The 17,185-nt window shown below is 51.8% G+C and overlaps 1 protein-coding gene across 1 annotated transcript in view; it reads right to left on the bottom strand.

Moving 5' to 3' along the window:
- Positions 1 to 16,257, bottom strand: part of PTK7 (protein tyrosine kinase 7 (inactive)) — a 59,317-nt gene extending 43,060 nt beyond the window's left edge. The window contains exon 1 of the mRNA XM_061196182.1: positions 16,021 to 16,257. Within this exon, the coding sequence (XP_061052165.1) occupies positions 16,021 to 16,099 (79 nt within the window). The 5' untranslated portion in view covers positions 16,100 to 16,257. The remainder of the gene's footprint in view (positions 1 to 16,020) is intronic.
- Between the last annotated feature and the right edge of the window lie 928 nt (positions 16,258 to 17,185).

Below are 17,185 nucleotides of genomic sequence, written 5' to 3' on the forward strand. Positions count from 1 at the left end.
GATACATTTATCTCTGCTTTTATCTGGTTTATGTTTTAATACTACAATTCTTCCTTTGTTATATGTATTGTGTTTTATTTACCTCTTAGGATCTGCTTTTTAATTCTACTTGTATATCCTTTGTTTATTCCTTTTTAACATCTTGAATCTATTTCTCTAATTATCACATTTTTTCATCATTTTCATCTCACTGTACATTTTCCTCTGGATTCTGAGAGCTCCTCAACTGCATGACATTGATTAGATTAACTGCAGTGCTGATTCAGCTCCTTAAAGTGTATACTGGAAACTGAATTCTGCTATTGCATTTTTTGTCTCCTCATACTCCTTCATTATCTCAACCAGTCCTCTTATTACTTCTTCACCCTTCTCGGTCAGCTCCTTTTTTATCTCAGTCTGTTGCGACTCACCGGATGTTTTCATCTTAGGTTTCATGAAGTACATGTCTTCCTGACATTTTTGAGGGGGAAAAAAAGATGCTGCCTTCAAAAATTCACTTCTTTTTTCCAGCAGTATTCCAAGGGAGAAATGGCAAAGCCACAGACAATAGGATAAAAGGGGAGGGAATAGATACGAGAGCAATTAAAGGGATGGTAGTAACTGGAGAAGTGGAAAACACAAATCTACAGCTAGCAATGCTCAAGGGCTCCCAAGTCTATGTCAATAAGGAGTGACAACACGTGTCAATATGCGTGTCCCTGAAGCCTGCCTCCCACAAACAAAGGCCACGCCGCAACACCCCTGCACAAACGTTCCTTCATTAGACCCTCACCATAGCTCTATGAGGTGGATATTATCATTGTCATCCTGCAGATTAAGAAATGGAATTCAGGGACTTCCCTGGTGGCACAGTGGCTAAGACTCCACGCTCCCAATGCAGGGGCCCCGGGTTCGATCCCTGGTCAGGGAACTAGATCCCACATGCATGCCACAACTAAGGAGACTACTGCCTGCTGCAACTAAGACCCGGTGCAACCAAATAAATAAATAAATATTTTTTAAAAAAAGAAAAGAAGAGAAATGGAATTCAGAAGTTACAGTGCTTCCAGGACTCAAATTCTGGTCTTGGGAATCCAAGAACAACTTGAACAACCACTGAGCATCTGGGAAAACAAAGGTCAGGAACTGGACCCACCCTACCAAGCTCATCATCAAGTTGGGAGCAACAAAAAGAACACAGCTGCTAGAATGGAAAAGAAAATGGAGCTGGTAATTCAGAGCTCCATGGTGTAGAAGAGAGAACATACATGGTCCCAGAGATAGGGGAAAAGATCTTGGTGGGCACTGGGCTACCATCCTCCCAAGTTACCTGGAACAACCCTGGCTTATGCTGGTTGTCTTGGCATAATTATTAACAATGCCCCAGGTTGGATGATAAATTCTCCAGTCACCCCAGCAATGCCTCACATTTGAATCATGCTTACTAGTTTTCACACTTTAACCCGTGCGATTTTCACAGGCCCACTGTACAGCAGGGATTCAGAAATTTGATGAGAAAGCTATAAACACCCTCCCCAGAAAAATAACATAAATACAGAACGTTGTACCCAGTTGTGATATATTCCTATCCTTTGACAGAGCAGCTCCACTTCTGGGAATTTACCCTTCAGGTACACAAGCGCAAGGGTACAGATAGATAAAAGGATATTTGTGGTGGCATTGTTTACAAGAGCAAACTCTCAGAGACAGCCTAAAGTCCATCAGCAGGGAACAGGGGGTGGGTGGGGTGAATGTAGACAGCACTTGCTTTAGGCTAAGCTTCCCCTTAAAATACGTAGGAGCCTTCCTGCCCCCGCTTGTGCCCCCAACTCAGCAAGGTCCCAGGGGAGGAAGAGACACGAGCAAACTCGCAGGAGGAGGCTAAATAATGAATTGTTAAGTGTATGTTTTCTTTGGCCAGGGCAGTCTGGCCAAGCTCTGGGGGCTTCTGGGCAGACATTTTTCATATTTTAGCAGCTGGCCTATGCCCAAGGCAGTCAGAAGTTAAGTAAGCTTTGAATGAGCTACGCCCATCCTTTCCCCGGCCCCAAGGCAGCAGCCTCCAACAAACCCATGGTGTTGCCTTAAATATCGCTCACTCTTCGCTATTTTTAATGAATGCAAATGATTCAGCAACAAAACACTTAGCCTGCAGTGAAATCCATCTCTGTACACCTGGTTTCTCCAGCTTATAGCCCAGCTCAGGCAGGGCCCTACCGGGAGGGCAGCCCAGCAGAGCCCAGGGTGCCCAGGCTAGCCCAGGCAGACCCCTGCACACCAGGACAGTGGGAGCAGGATGCAGGAAGCGCACAGCGGAAGGGAAGACCCCCCCCCCCGGCCCCGCCTCCACCTACCACCCCAACTACCAGATGCAGACCCTCACAACTCCACCTCTTTACGACTCTGGCTCCAGGGCAGAGAAAAGTGTGAGCAGAAAAACAAAAGGTATTTCTTTGATCTAATGAAAGAGGCTGGTCCCAGGCACCTCAAAGGCCTGTCCAGTCACCACACTTCCTGCATTCAAGGGCACTTCACCCCCACATGCCCACCCCCTCCTCCTCTTCACCTGATGTCAGGTACCAGAGGAACCTGAAAAGCTCCCTTGGACTGGCGCCCTCCTCCAGCAACCTCATGGAAGCAACAAAAACAGAGACAGTGTCAATAACGCAATTTACACCCTGTTTTCAGAGTTCTCTTTTGGCAGCAAAAACTGAAAGCAATTTGTCAGGAGTCTAAGAGCAACATTTAACTAATATACTTCCAACCTGGGGCTCAGGGGGATTTGTTGGCCTATCAGCCTGATCAACACCTCTCCCCAAGGCTGAGGCAGTGGCCTGGCCCAGAACAGACGGCTGTTAATTCAGCTGCCACAGCCGTCACCCTCAAGGCAGGCAGCTGGCAGGAGCCCCACGGAGGTCCAGGCAAGTCCTCTCAAGGCTTCTCAAACTGGACAACTAGTTACACTCAGGACAATGGAGGACCCGCAGGTAGTGCTCTGGGTGCCTGAGATACAAAAAGGGCTTCTAAGAATTTGTTGACCTGGTTTGAAAAGAACCCCTGCCTCCCAGGACAGACGATGGGAAGATCAGCTTCCCCAGAAGTTTCAGAGTTTTATCAAAATACATTTTTATATCATCAGAAACGCCCTGAAAAGAGCACTGGAATTTTCTTAACCTCAATGCCCTTCTTCCTGATTGTTCAAGGCACATCATCTGCAACACTTTATTCTCCTTCAAAACATTCCCAAAGGAAGTAAAGAAGAGCACTGACTCCGTGGAGGGGCTAGGTCTCTAGACCCTGGGACTTCTGAGTTCTTGCCCTCCAGGAGAGCCCTTAATCAGCCCCTTTCCTAGCTGGGCACACCTACCAAGGGCTAAAGTTTTGGGCAACCACACAGAAAGAATGCATTCTGAAACCCCTGTAAGGTGAGGTGCCTAAAACACATATCTACACAGCAATCTACTAAAAAAGAAAAAAAGCTTTGCTCTCGATATCCACTAACATATACAAAAGGGACATATTTTTGTCTTTACATGTGCCATTCAAATCCCAACCTGACAGCCAATCCATCCCACCATCAGATGAACCAAAACTCAAGCAAAGGAAGAACTCCCCAGCCTTTGGGCCACTTGTGTCCTGAGGGGGAACGGCACCACCCAGCCAATGCTCGGGTAGCACCAAGCAGAATGATTAGCACCAGCTGTTTCCACAAAGCTTAGATCAACCCCACGCAACTGTGCTGCTGTGAGCGGAGGCCCACGCTACCACCCCCTGTGGGTCTCCCGCATGCCCCTCTCAGGTCTTCATCCTCTGAGCACCTGGCATTTACTGTGTCCCCCCTCTTTGGTGCTTCTCTGTGTCCTTGCCTTGTTCATTACCCTCTTCTGGTTCTATCTCAGTTTGCCTACCAGACAATCCATTCCTGGAGGGAGTCTCCAGTCTCCCCCTGGAATAGCTCAGCCTTTTCATGTCTTTTTTTTTTTTTTTTTGGCCGCATGGCTTGTGGGATCTTAGTTCCCTGACCAGGGATCAAACCCTGGCGCCAGCAGTAAAAGCAGCAAGTCCTAACCACTGGACCGCCAGGGAATTCCCTGCTCAGCCTTTTTATTTTTTTTTAATATTTTATTTATTTTTTTATTTGGCTGTGCTGGGTCTTAGCTGCGGCATGCGGGATCTTTTTTTTTTTTTTTAGTTGCAGCATGCAGACTCTTAATTGCAGCATGCATGCGGGATCTATTCCTCGACCAGGGATGGAACCCGGGCCCCCTGCACTGGGAGCACGGAGTCTTACTCACTGGACCACCAGGGAAGTCCCTCAACTTAGCCTTTTTAAATGGAGACTCTAGGGGAATTCCCCGCCGGGGCCCAGGTTCAATCCCTGGTTGGGGAACTGGGATCTCGTATGCCAGGTGGTGTGGCTAAATAAATAAATAAATAACTGGAGACTCTACCATAAGAGAGGTATTTTCTTTCCACAAGAGACCGTTTGCCCTCTTAGGGACAGCTACCTCCTCTCCTGGATATCGCTTGCTTTTTAAGGATTTAGAAGTTCCCCGACCTCCCCTCCCACATTACCTAGCATGAGGCCTTCTGCCTTAAACATCCTTTGTTATTTATGTGCCAGACTAAAAGGAAGACAGTTTCTGTTGGAAGTTACTAATAGATAGGAAGCAAAAACAGGTCTGTAACTAAATCACATTCTAACTACCTTTTATCAAGTATTCACAATAGGACAGACGAAGTCCTTTGCATACACTGAATTTCAAAGATGTCACTGATTTTAAGATGCACCATTATTTATGTTCCACCAAAAGGAAATGGTAGCAGTTAAACTAAGACACAACATTACATAATTATCTCACAACCCAATTTGAAAGAAGTGAAACTGGGGAGGGGGAGAGAGAGCATCTTAGAGTTCGTGAAATACAGTACTAGCTCATTTAATTCTCACGAGACCTCTAATGGGATGGGTATTACCATCCCCATCTTACAAAAGAAGAAACTGAGGCTCAGAGAGGCGAAGTGAACTAAGGTCTCTCGGGGAGCAAGCTGCAAAGCCAGAACTCAGTTCCTGAACAGATTTCTGAGTTTCCGGGGTTGGGGGGGGCATGGGGGCCGGCGCGGGGCAGCCAGGCCTCAGACAGACCAGCCTTCGTTAAGCTGCCCCGCCCCTTCAAGGGCAAACAACACTTGCTTGCTGATTCCTGAAATTAGGGTCTTTTTGCAATTGCACCTTCACAGATCCTACTTCCAAAAACAACAAAAGGAAAACAGGTTTCCCTAGCTCCTTCCTCACAAAACTGGCTGGAAATGAAGGCGGGAAGCTCTCAGCCAACTTGTTATACATAAAGCACATTTAATGAGCCTTTCAAGCTCTGGGAGTGGGAGAAGGAAGGGTTCATTGGAAATCTGATACTTTGGCAGCCAAGTGAGAGGGGCAAGGCCCTGAGCATCAACCCTGGGGGTTAAACACCATCCCAAACCCCTTTGTCTGCCAGGAGATACTTCCTGGGGGGCAGGAGGCAGCAATGCTTTTTATGGCAAAGCCCACCTAACAACAACCCTCCACCGGAGACCTGGCTGGGGCCTTTGTACAACCCACCTAACCATAAACCCTCTGTCCTCTCCCAAACCTGCTGGGGTTCCTCTTCCCACAAATACCTGTGACCGTCATAAACGCCCTTAAACCGCCCCCGTTTACTGCCCAGCCTGCCTGCTGCTAAATGAGGGCATTTGTTTCAAATTTGCAAATACCAAGAGCGCTGGAAACCTAAGTCCACTCCTAAAATGAAATGTTCTGCATTCCTCTGGGCCGAAGCACCGCGCTTCAAAAGCTGCAAGAGGCCCTGGCTGTTTACTCACTGGTGGGGCTATTGGGAGAGGCATTTCCCTGCTCCCTGAGGAGGCTGCTTTGATCCCGGCCGGGTGGGAAGGGGACCGAGGGAGGTGCCACCCAAGCCCAGGCCCGGCTGGGCCCAGGCTCTCCTGCCCCCTTTCTGGGTCGCCGGTGGCGGATTCGGGGGGCCTGGGAAAGTGAGTCTCATGGGGAGGCTCAAGTAGAGACTCACCGGAGACAGAGCAGGCCAGCTCAGCGGACCTCTCGGACCATCTTCAAAAGGCCCTCGAAACAAAGGCAAAGAGAGTAAGCGAAGGCACGGAGGCTGAGAAGCAGCTGACAACACCCCAACCTCTTACACAGAAATAAAGAGGCGAACTCCCCACCCATCCCCCTTGCGGCACCAAGCAACTCAGGACACTGCATTGGGCTGGGTGCCATGCGGGTGTTTACTAAATAAAGCCTTTTGTTTTAAGGAGTTTCTTTGGGGGGGGGGTGGGTAAAGAAAAGACAGAGATCCTCCTCCAGGCCCCCAGGGCTGTTCCAAGGCACAGCATTCCCCCACCCCCAAGCTCCTCCTGCCGGAGGCCCGAAACCCCTAGGGTAGAGGAGGAGCCCAGATCACAGGCTGCAAAACTGCTGGCAAGTTGGGCATTTTTTAAATTGGTCAGTTTAACAATCGGTTTAATCTGCTAAATTAACCAAACAGAATGATTTGCTCTTTGTAGCTGCAGCTCCAAGACCAACAGCATTTCCTTTCCCCGCGCCCCCCCCCAAGACTGTAAGACAACCGTTTTCTTTGTCTGTGATTTGTTTTGTTATTCAGGTGGCTGGAAGTGAACTTGGGATCGCAAATGCCATCCCAGCACACCACCTCTCTATGGAACTGCCGGCCTGAAGGAGCCTCTACTCTTTCTTATCCCAGCTGGGAAACAGCTCATGTTGGTGGTTTTTTTAATAGATGAGCTACAAAAGAATCAGAACACTGAAGTGTCGCTTTGCACCCTCCATGATAGAGCGTAAGTTCCCGTGTTGCAACCTGAGAACTTCAGAAGCGGAAGAACAAACTTAACAGGATTGCCAAGCCCCGTCAATGGCTGAGCCAAAGGGAGATACACCTGGCGCCAAAGAACTTAACGTCTCTCAGGATGTCGAGGTCATTGTTCAACCTCTTCCGAAACCTCTTGAGAATTAAGACTTGCCTCCAAAGTCAGAAGTGGAAGGAAACCTACATCCATCATGCCCCTACTATGTGCCAGGGCACGGGCACATCTATCTGTACAAAAGACGTTAGAGGCGGTAAACTGAGAGCAGAGATGATTCTGTTACCACCTACGTGGTCTCCACCGCAGCATAACCCAGTATGCAACTCTCAGCAGGCACACCGGTCTGGAATGTGGCAGCACACCTGCAAGCCGGGGCCTGTAACTGCCCATGACCTTCCAGAAGCACCAGGCGGAAGAGACTCAGGACTCATGGGTTCATGAGAAAAGCTCAAATCTTGGGGATGCAGGCACAGTGTTCTGGACTTCTAGATTACATATAGTCTGACCATAACACTAAAAACTTTAAGACGTATACAAACCTCTGAATGGGCCATTGAAAACTTTAACCTGACTGTTGTAACCAAAAAGAGGGGGGAGAAAAATGAGCAATCCTGAATGCTGTGGCCCAAAAGATCTCTCCAGGTTTAAGTTATGGACACACTCCCTCTGACTCTAGCAGGATTGCCTCTAAGCCCACCCAGAGAGTTATCTCGGCTGCGAAATCCACTCCCCAATATTTACCTGGTTCCAAGGCGTGTGTGCAACATTTCATAGCCTCTAGTGATGACATACATACAAGGACATATGAGAGCACGGAAACAGCTCTATTACTTACCAGCTCTGCAGTCCTGAGCGGATCGTATTTTGTGCCTCAGTTTCTTTACCTGTCAAATGCCTCCCACCCCCACTCCTCCAGAAACAAACAAACGAACAAAACCCAACCACCCTCATCCTGCCTCTGTGGCTTCTTGATAGGATGGAAAGTCAGTGCGAGTGAAAGCATTCTGTAAACTGCAGAGCTGGGTACAGCTGTCGGTTATCACGGACGAGGCTCTCCCAAAGCACACCCAACCCGTCTTCCCAACGCCAAGCCTCCCTCCAGTTGTCCTCCCTTCTGTGCAAAAGAAGAAAAGGGGTTCCCCACCCGGACACTGGTTCCTCAAATACTGAGACTGAAACGAACCAAGTAAAGATTGCTGCTTTCCCATACTCAGATAAAAACTCTCGTGTTTTTTTTTTCCTCATAAGAACTCCCTCCCCAAACTCTCCAAACCTTTCATTCCCTTTGGCATCCAGGGAATGACACCCTAATTCCAGCTGATCGAGTCCAGACGCATCTGTGCCCATGCACTAGACACTCCAGAATAAAACGCAGTCCTCAGATGCAAGTGCTCTCCCAACACTGAGGGTGAGGAGGACAACCTTACAAGGTGTGGCAGAAGCACAGCTGGGGGTTGTGGATGGTAAGGCTGCGCTGGCCTCAACGGTCACCACAGGCAAGGTCCTCCAAGGGCTTCTCAAGTTGAGGCCCGAGAGGCAGGTGGCATTTGCCCAAGGTCACACGAGCCATCTGGGACAAATGTGGAAGCAGGGTCCACACCTCCCAAGTCCCAACCTGGTGCTCCTCACAATGTCTCCTCAGGCTAAGAGGGAGGAACACCCGTAGGGTACCCAGAACTAAAGTCCAGCAAGACCTAGGACCCATCCTTTCCACTGAAGTGACACCACTTCTACTGCAGGAATTCCTCTGAATCAGGAATGCCCACACACTTTACCTGGGGCTGTGGGAGGCCCCGGGGTCCCAAGGGAGAGAGGACACAGGAGAGAGGTAAGCATGAAGCTCCTTAATGAAATGGGAAATAAACTCTGAGCAGCATTTCTTCCCTGAAGACAGCCAGCCTTCTACATCAGGCTAGAAGCCTGAATCTGCAAGGCAGCAAAATCCTCTGGCGGGGAAAGGAGCCCAGAAACAGGCCGAGACCTCAGCAGCCACAGACATATACTGTGGAGTGGGTACAGCACTGGGGGCCCAGCCTCCCAGGCTTCTCCTAGTATATGTTATGAGCAGTAGTGCCCCAACGCCCCCACCACAGGAGGCAGGAGAACAGTAGTGAAAAGGGCTCCAATGAAACATATTATTAGAATAGAGGTCGCCAAAATCATCTTGGCCTACCAACTGGGAAGCAAAGAGCAACTAGTTGCAAGGCTCTCATTCCAATGGGACAGCCATGTACGACTGTACACGTTGTACACTGCTCAAATGCCTGGCCAAGGGGGTAATACTGAAATACTGCCTGTGCTCCACTAGCCAAAGCCCTGTGTCCTGGTGCAGGGCTGCAGTCACTTGGAGGAAGGGTGCCTATTTCTAATTTGCACAAAGGCACCTTATGAGCTAGCTGCTAGGACATCCCAGAAGTCCCCAGAGCAGACAAGCATTCTCCTCGTTGCCCCACCACCACCACCACCACCACCACCAACCCAAGAAGGGGACAAAAGAGTCAGTGTGTCTCCTGGAGGAGAAGCGGTGCATGCCAGCGCCCACTCTGGCCACCTTAACCCCCTCATAGGGAGACCACACCGCACCTCGGGAACCTCCCCATGGTTCTCATAGGAGTTCCTGCAAGTTACACAGAGTAACTGATGGGGGAGACCCCCACAGCCATCCTGTGATGATAAACACCCTCCCTTGGGTATTATAAAAGTCCGCCTCGGCTGCAAGAAGCACACTTTCCTACTCACTCCCTGGAAGAACCTCAGCAGGCCGAGGGAGGTGGCCCTGAACCAGCATTCATCACCCTGGGGAGAATCTGCCACCGGGATAGAGGGAGGAAGAGTTCCTACCAGGAAACGCGAAGTGGCTGTGCCCACATTTCCGAGCTGCTGTTGGAATACTGAGATCCGTTTAGAAAATCTGTGCTTTAGAATGAGAAAATCTTTTCTAAAGCTATCGGTCAAGAGTGACCAGGTTGAGCCCTCGCAAACCATTCTAGAGAGAGGGGACTGGAACGAAAGGCTGACACCTTAAAGGGAGACAGAAGGTCAGGACCGTCTCTGGGAAGAGACAGCAGGGCTGGCCAGAGGGGCTGCTTCCCCGGGTCAACCACCTTCACAGCTGCGACTGCTACACCCTAACTTCCCAGAGGCGGGCAAGGCAGGGGTCAGCATCATTTGCATTTTGCAGATGAGGAAACTGAGGCTCGGAAAGGTTAATTAACCAGTTTAGGGTCGTGTGACCAGCAGCAGTGAGCCAACAGATGTCACTTCTCTTCCTTTATCGTGTGTGATATCAGCAGAGAACCACCCAAGTTTTCAGACTCTTGATCCAATGCCTTTCCATCATTCTGATCAGTCACCACAGACTACAGCTACTAGCAAAGTCAATCCTTTCTCCTCTCTGAAGCCCTCCCACTGCCCCCAGTTGCTCCCGCATCATGGACTCACCTTCCTACACATTCTGGAATGTTATTCCATCTATTTAACACTTTACCAAGTGTTGCCTCCCATTATACTTCATCTGATTCTCATTATCTTGTCTCCTTCCTGCCTCCTGCGCCACCTGAAACAGCTTCACCCAAAGAAGACACCCAAAAGCTTTGAATTGAGCCCATCCTAAACCCCTCAGCATTAACACCTCTTTCTCATCACCACACCGCCACTTTAGACAGACAAATTCTCCTTATGGCTACACAGTGGTTCTCAAACTTGAGAGTAGATAGGAATCTCCTGGGAAGCTCTTTTAAAATGCAGTTTCCTTTTGAGATTTGAACTATGTGACAGGATTGGCTATTCAAACAATACAATATAATCTAACAAACGGGAAAATAAACTACACATTCTGGCTCCTCCCCCAACGATTCTGATGGGCAGGCCTGCAGTTAAGGCTCAGGCGACTCAAATTTTAACCAGTACCTCTGGTTACCTGCCCTCCCACTATATTCCCCAATGGTCTCTGGACCACATATTTGAGAAACACAAATCCACGTCTTCTTAACGTGTGACTCACAAACCCTACCCCAAAGACTCAGGACCCAGTTATCAGAAGTTACATACACACCTAAGCCAGCCAGTTCATGTCCTGCACATCAGGGTCTAAGTTTCTGGCAGGGAACGTAGGATCTGCAGGACAGCTGATAGATTGCATTCCACTCACCTGTGCATTCACTCAGAGTTAAGGCACACAGGGACACAAGAGCTCCGGGACCCCAAACCAAGCTGCGAGAGGGGGAAGGCGCCCGCACAGGTCAGCCCTTCCAGCACAGCTTCCTCCCTGCCCCACTGCCGCTGTGTAGCATTACTGGGAGGGAAGTGGCCTGAACTCAGAGAAGAAAAGAGGATGGAAAAAGTGACAGACTACAGAGGGCTTCCTCAAACCACTGATTAGCTGTAGCAGCTCCTGGGCCAGCTCCACCAAAGCGCCAGGGGGCTCGGCGGGGCTGAATGTGCACTGAGCAGTGAACGCCAAGAACCCCAAGGCGGGACTCTACCCCAGCCACATGGCAGAACCCCCATACCCTCGGGACAAAGGACCAGACAGCTGCGGGGTGGGGAGCAGTGCAGGACTCAAGGAGAGAGGCAGGCCAGCAGCCCACGGGCAAGGCCAGAGCCCGCGCCAGCAACCGTGGTCCCACCACGTGGCTCTGCCGGGCCACAGAGCAGAGAGGCATGTACTGAGGTTAGGGAGAGCCGAGGGAGGCTAAGGGACACAGGCCAAGGATACCCAGCCCGGTTTAATGACCCTTTCTTCCATCAGGAACACACCAAAGACTGAATCCCTGGTCGCACACTGCTCTTGGCTCAAACATTAGAGTCTGAACTGGCCACCCTCCCTCCCAGATGAGTCTCACAGAAGCTGTACTGGCTTAAAAACACACAACTCACCCAAACCCGTCCCACTCCAAAATATGAAATCCTCCAAAACTTTAACAACTACAACTGTTGCAGCCCAGTGGAGACATTGCCTCCCTTTATGAACCAAACGTATTCCTGAAAAGTCATCCACAGACCAAACTTCTTCCTAACAAATCCAATTTCTCCACTGGCTCTCTTTTTAAATTGAGACACACGCTCCTCTAGGAAAAGCTAAGGCTCCCAGAGGAACAGAGCTCCACCCTTAGTGTTGCAAATCCTCTGGAGCCACACCTTTAATGGACAAGTTTCCTGACAAAATCTAATTCAAATTCAACCCAAGGTGAGGTCATTTTTAAGTGTATAATATCACACCGGAGAGTGTTCACATGAACTAAAAGTTATTTAAGCTAAGTCTTCAAATACTGTGCAAGATCTAGGGTTCCTGATTCGTACTGTTGCAACGGGAAAGCTCTGTACCTCGAGTTTCTATATAAGGAAGGATGCTTAGAGCAGGACTTCTGGAACCTTGGGTGCAGTCACCTGGGGAGCTTGTTAAAATGCAGTCTGGAACTCCGATTCATGCTCTCAGGGAATGCTGATGACGCTGGTCTTTGGCCCTTGGTTTTTTTGTTGTTGTTTCTTTTTTTAAATAAATTTATTTATTTATTTATTTTATATTTATTTTTGGCTGCGTTGGGTCTTCGTTGCTGTGCGGGCTTTCTCTAGTTGCGGTGAGCGGGGGCTACTCTTCGTTACGGTGCGCGGGCTTCTCATTGCAGTGGCTTCTCTTGTTGCGGAGCACGGGCTCTAAGCACGTGGGCTCAGTAGTTGTGGCTCGCAGGCTCTAGAGCACAGGCTCAGTAGTTGTGGCGCACGGGCTTAGTTGCTCCGCGGCATGTGGGATCTTCCCAGAGCAGGGCTCAAACCTGTGTCTCCTGCATTGGCAGGCGGATTCTTAACTACTGCGCCACCAGGGAAGTCCCTGGCCCTTGTTTTGAGTGGCAAAGTTGTAGATAATCTAGGCCCCTATATAGCTCATGGTGGTTAAGCTGTGGCCTTTCCAGGCAGGTCAGCTCCATATGCACAGGTGGATGCCCATGCCCAGCACTCTTAGAGAAAGCCAGAAGCCCTGCCACATCAAAACTCAGAAAACCCCCACAGAGAACAGACAGCCCAGACACAGGGAAGGAAGATCTGGTCCCTTGACTGGGTCACAGTAGAACAGGCACAAGGCGAGGGGACAGGCAACCCCAACCCAGAGAAGTGGGAAAGGGCACAAACCCCCCCCCCACTGCCTAGCAGGCAAAGGGGCTGTTTACCTTTGCCATTGGTCACTCTGCCCTGTACCCAAATGCGTCATTCACTTTTTAATAAACCTAGATAAGGATCTACTACTGTAAATAAGATACCACCGCAATGAATTCTACAGTAAGTTAAATCCCTTCAGTAAGTTAAAACCCAAGTGGGGCAAAAATATTGAAGATGGCCTAAGAGTCCAGAAGTTCTCCAGGCATCCACCTTCTGGTAGGAGAGATGGGACAGCTTCAGGAAGGAAGTGGAGGTGGGGTTGGCAAAAGAGATGGGGAAGGCGGCACATACCAGGAGACCGGCCAGAGAGAAAAGAAAGGTCTTCGAAACCCCGTATGTTTTAGGGGATGGGAAAGAGACTAGTTGGGCTGGAATGGAGGGTTCCAGTGAGTGGAACATGTTTATTGTTGGGGGTGATTGTAAAGCTGGAAAGGTATGCTGGCAGCACACCACCGGAGAGGGAAGAACAAGAAAGGGGCCCTTTATATACTTCATTACATTTAATCCTCAGCACAACTCCAGGAAGTAAGTCCCTTTACAGAGGAGGCAAACTGTGAGGTGAAGAAATCTGCCAGGGCCACAGGGCCTGTCAAAGAACCTTGAGTTGCTGTTTTGGCAAACACTTCATCCCGATGGCCTGGGCTCTCTCCACCACTCAGCCCTGCTCTGAACGCCAGGAGTCTGACTAGATCCTTTGGCAAGTGATGAGCAGAAATTACTCTAGCCCTCCCGCCATACTTCCCAACATCTGAGAAAGCCCATCACTGATAAAAGGCCTGAATTACAGGCTGCAGAAGCCATCTCAGGACGTGACAATTCAATTTCCCCAAAGAAACAAGATCCTGGAGGAAAGAACCCAGAGACGGGGGTGGGAAGAGGGATGGGTAGTGACCCCAACCAACCATTCCAGCGGTGAGGCGAAGAAAACTTCAAAATGGCCTAATCCACAAACCTAGCCAGCCTAGGTCCCTTACTCCTGCCTTATTAGCAGCGGGGTCTCGCTACAAATCCAGCTAATTACACAATGAGATGGAAAAATCTACTGTTATCTATTGAAAAATCATTGCCCCCTGAAGTCATGCCGTCCAGGGGTGGGTTGAGCCCCCGGATTTCACCAGAAGACAGACAGCAGGCGCCTCAGCCTCGACTGAAACTGTTTACAGCGCATGGGCAGGTTCCACACTAAGACACATTTGATGGAACTGATTTAAGGCTCTCATTAAAATGTTCCTTTGTTGAGCACAAGACATCTCCCCACCCCCAGAGGAGATTCCAGACCTCCAGTCCCCAGCCCTCAGCCTGCCCTAACTCCCCCCACCAGAACCCACCCCTTCGCTAAACACCAGTCCCCGGATTAACATCACTTAACATCAGAGTCGTCTTCTCATGTAAGGAATTTAGGAATTTAGCATTTGTTGAACAAGAGCCCCGTCTCCACCAGAATCTTCCCCAGAACTCTAAACATCAGCAGTGAAGGTAGCCATGTCTGGCACCCCATACACCAAAACCCAAACAGCCTGCAGACCTAGGAAGCCTGTGAGCTTGGGCCACCGGCCCATATGGCTGGGCCCCCTATGCTGGCTGTGCAAAAAACTTCCATACTTCCTCCGAGAGCAGATGTGGGTTCTGCCGTGAGCATTACCACCCCACACATCAGAAGGAACACAGGGCAGCTCCAAAAACACCTCCTCCGAATCCCGGGAACTTGGTCTTACCTCTCGGTCCTGGGTTACAATTACCTCTCCTTTTACAACAAGGGGTGGGGGAGACGTTCCATTCCATCAGCACCAAACCCCTCAACAGCTGGCAGGCCAGGGAGATGTCAGAAAAGGCAATTCTCTACCCCCACCCTCCCCATGGCCACTCTTCAAAAGAGGAGGAAAGTGATAAGCTCGGACCAGGTCTCTTGGGCACAGTTCCCCCAGAGAGGGCTGCTGCCAGGATCATCACCAAAGATCTTGGGTTTTGGAAGTGGGCACGGGGCGGGAGAGGCATACTTCCAGTCCAGAGTGTTTGGGGTGTGCGGGTAGCTTGGCGCTTTCCTCTAAAGCACTTCAACACCTAGGTGGTGACTCTCAGGTGTGACCAAGCCAGGAAATAAAGCGGGGGGAGGGTTCGGGTCCAGTCTGCCCTAGAGATAGGGGCCACACCCTCATCAAAATGCTGAGGCCCTCCAAGAAGACAGAATGAACTCTTTTTGCCTTTCTGTCCGTAGAAAGAGAGATTTTCTTTCCTTGCTGGGGAGAGAGGATGGAAATCCAGGAAGGAGCAGAACCAACCCCGTCCGCACCTTTGCAGGCCGGCCATGCCCGATTTTGGCAGCGGCCTTCACACATGAGTCACCGAGACAGCCTGGGACTCTCAACTCCCAGATCCGACCCTGGGAGGGAGTGGGCTCAGGGCTCGGGCCGGGAGCTGGAGGAGATGGGACGGACCCTCACTCTTCTTTCTTTCTTCCGCCCTCACCAGCAGGGCCGTCTGGGTCCCAGCCCGGCCCAGGAACTTGGAGGGAAGCCGGGAGCGTCGAGCCGGCATAGGTAACAAAGCTCCGCGCCCCGCGCGCCGGTCGGTCCCGCATCCGGCCACAGGCCAGCCTCCCTCACCTAGGCTGAGCCTGCCGGGGGGACTCCATCTCCCCCACCCTCAGCCACCGCGCTGCACCCCCTAAGTGGCGGGGGGGGCGCCGTTTCTCCCCCGCAAAGAAACGCCCCACTGGAGCCCGGGAGCTGGCAACTCCCGTCAGTTCCCGAGCAAACTCTCGGCTCGGGCCGGGAAAACTCCGGGGAGGCTGGAAACGCGTCCTCGCGGGCGCGGGGGCGAGAGGGGCCAGGCCGAGTAAGCGGGGGCTTCGCCATCTCCCGGCCGCCGGGACCTCGTCCCCCGCCCAGCGAGCCCCTGCCCCACGCCCGGGTGTCTACCCCGCTCCAGTTGTCCAAGCCCACCTCCACGGCGCCCCCTTTGGCCCTAGGGGCTCCCGCGCTCCCCCAGCTCGCCGGGACTCACCGCCCAGTAGCGGTAGCAGCAGGACGCTGAGCAGAGGCAGCCAGCGAGGGCTGCTGGGGGTTCCGCGCGCGGCTCCCATCCCGGCGGGCCCGGGGAAGGGGGCGGGCGGGCGCACGGCGGGCTCGCGGTGAGCGCTCCCCGGCGGGCCCAGGAGGCCGAGCGCACCGGAGCGCGGGTGCCGCTGCAGCAGCCGCAGCCAGAGTCAGAGCCCGAGGCGTCCCGAGCCGGAGCCGCGCGCGCCCGGTACCTCCCAGCCGTCGCGCGCCGCCGCCGCCGCCGCCGCCGCCGCCAAGCCCCGCCCCGCGACGCCCCCTCGACGCCCCCCTCCCCGCCGTTGTGGGGAGGAGCTCCTAGTTGGGGGAGGGGTCTGGAGACGGATGGGGGACAGAGAAGAGGCCCCGGGGGAGTGTGGAGACCTGAGCGAGATAGGGGAGCGGATGCTGTGCCTACCACCTAGTGTGCAGGGACCTAAAGTGACTTTTGTGATTCCGTGGCTCCTGGGGAAGACCGTGGTTTCTGGGCTTTCCTGAGGGCTATGACCAACAGTTCCCCCAAATTCTCCGGGCGGGAGGGGAAAGGGTGGGCTCTGGCTCACTTCTCAGCAACCTGAAATCCGGAGGGAGATCCAGAACAGAAGGGTGTCCTTGGTGTCCCCAAGCAAGGTAACCTGGAGATACTGTGGAGCCCCAAGAGAGAAGTAGCCTGGAGAAGAGGAGGACCAGTGTATGGCTAGGGTCTGGTTTGGCTCTGGACCAATCTGAACCCAAAGGTAGAGAGAGACTGGGCTCTCTGAACACCAGGCTGAAGGCTGTTAAACTGACAAATTCATCCCAAGTCCATCTCCAGGCAGTCTGGGCTGTGTCAGGGCATGGCCAAGTCTCCAGCTGTGGGGAGGCCCAGTACAGCCCTTGTTCCAGGCGCCCCCCACCCCCAGCGCCACCACCCCCACATTCTTTCTTTGTTGTGAAAGCAGCAAGGGGTGTAGGGAGGCGGGTCAGGAGGAGTCAAGCTTTGGAAGATGGGCCCCAGCTGCTGCTGGGCCTCCAGGATATGCCGAGAGGGTATGGATAGTAAGTGCCTCATCCCCCTCTGGCTCCGGAGGGCCCCCCAGGCCTGCTTAGACCTCCCTTCCCCCAAACAGCTGGGAGGAGGAGGGGCCACCACA

The sequence above is a fragment of the Eubalaena glacialis genome, chromosome 7, assembly GCF_028564815.1.
Source record: "Eubalaena glacialis isolate mEubGla1 chromosome 7, mEubGla1.1.hap2.+ XY, whole genome shotgun sequence".
NCBI classification, from domain to species: Eukaryota; Metazoa; Chordata; class Mammalia; order Artiodactyla; family Balaenidae; genus Eubalaena; species Eubalaena glacialis.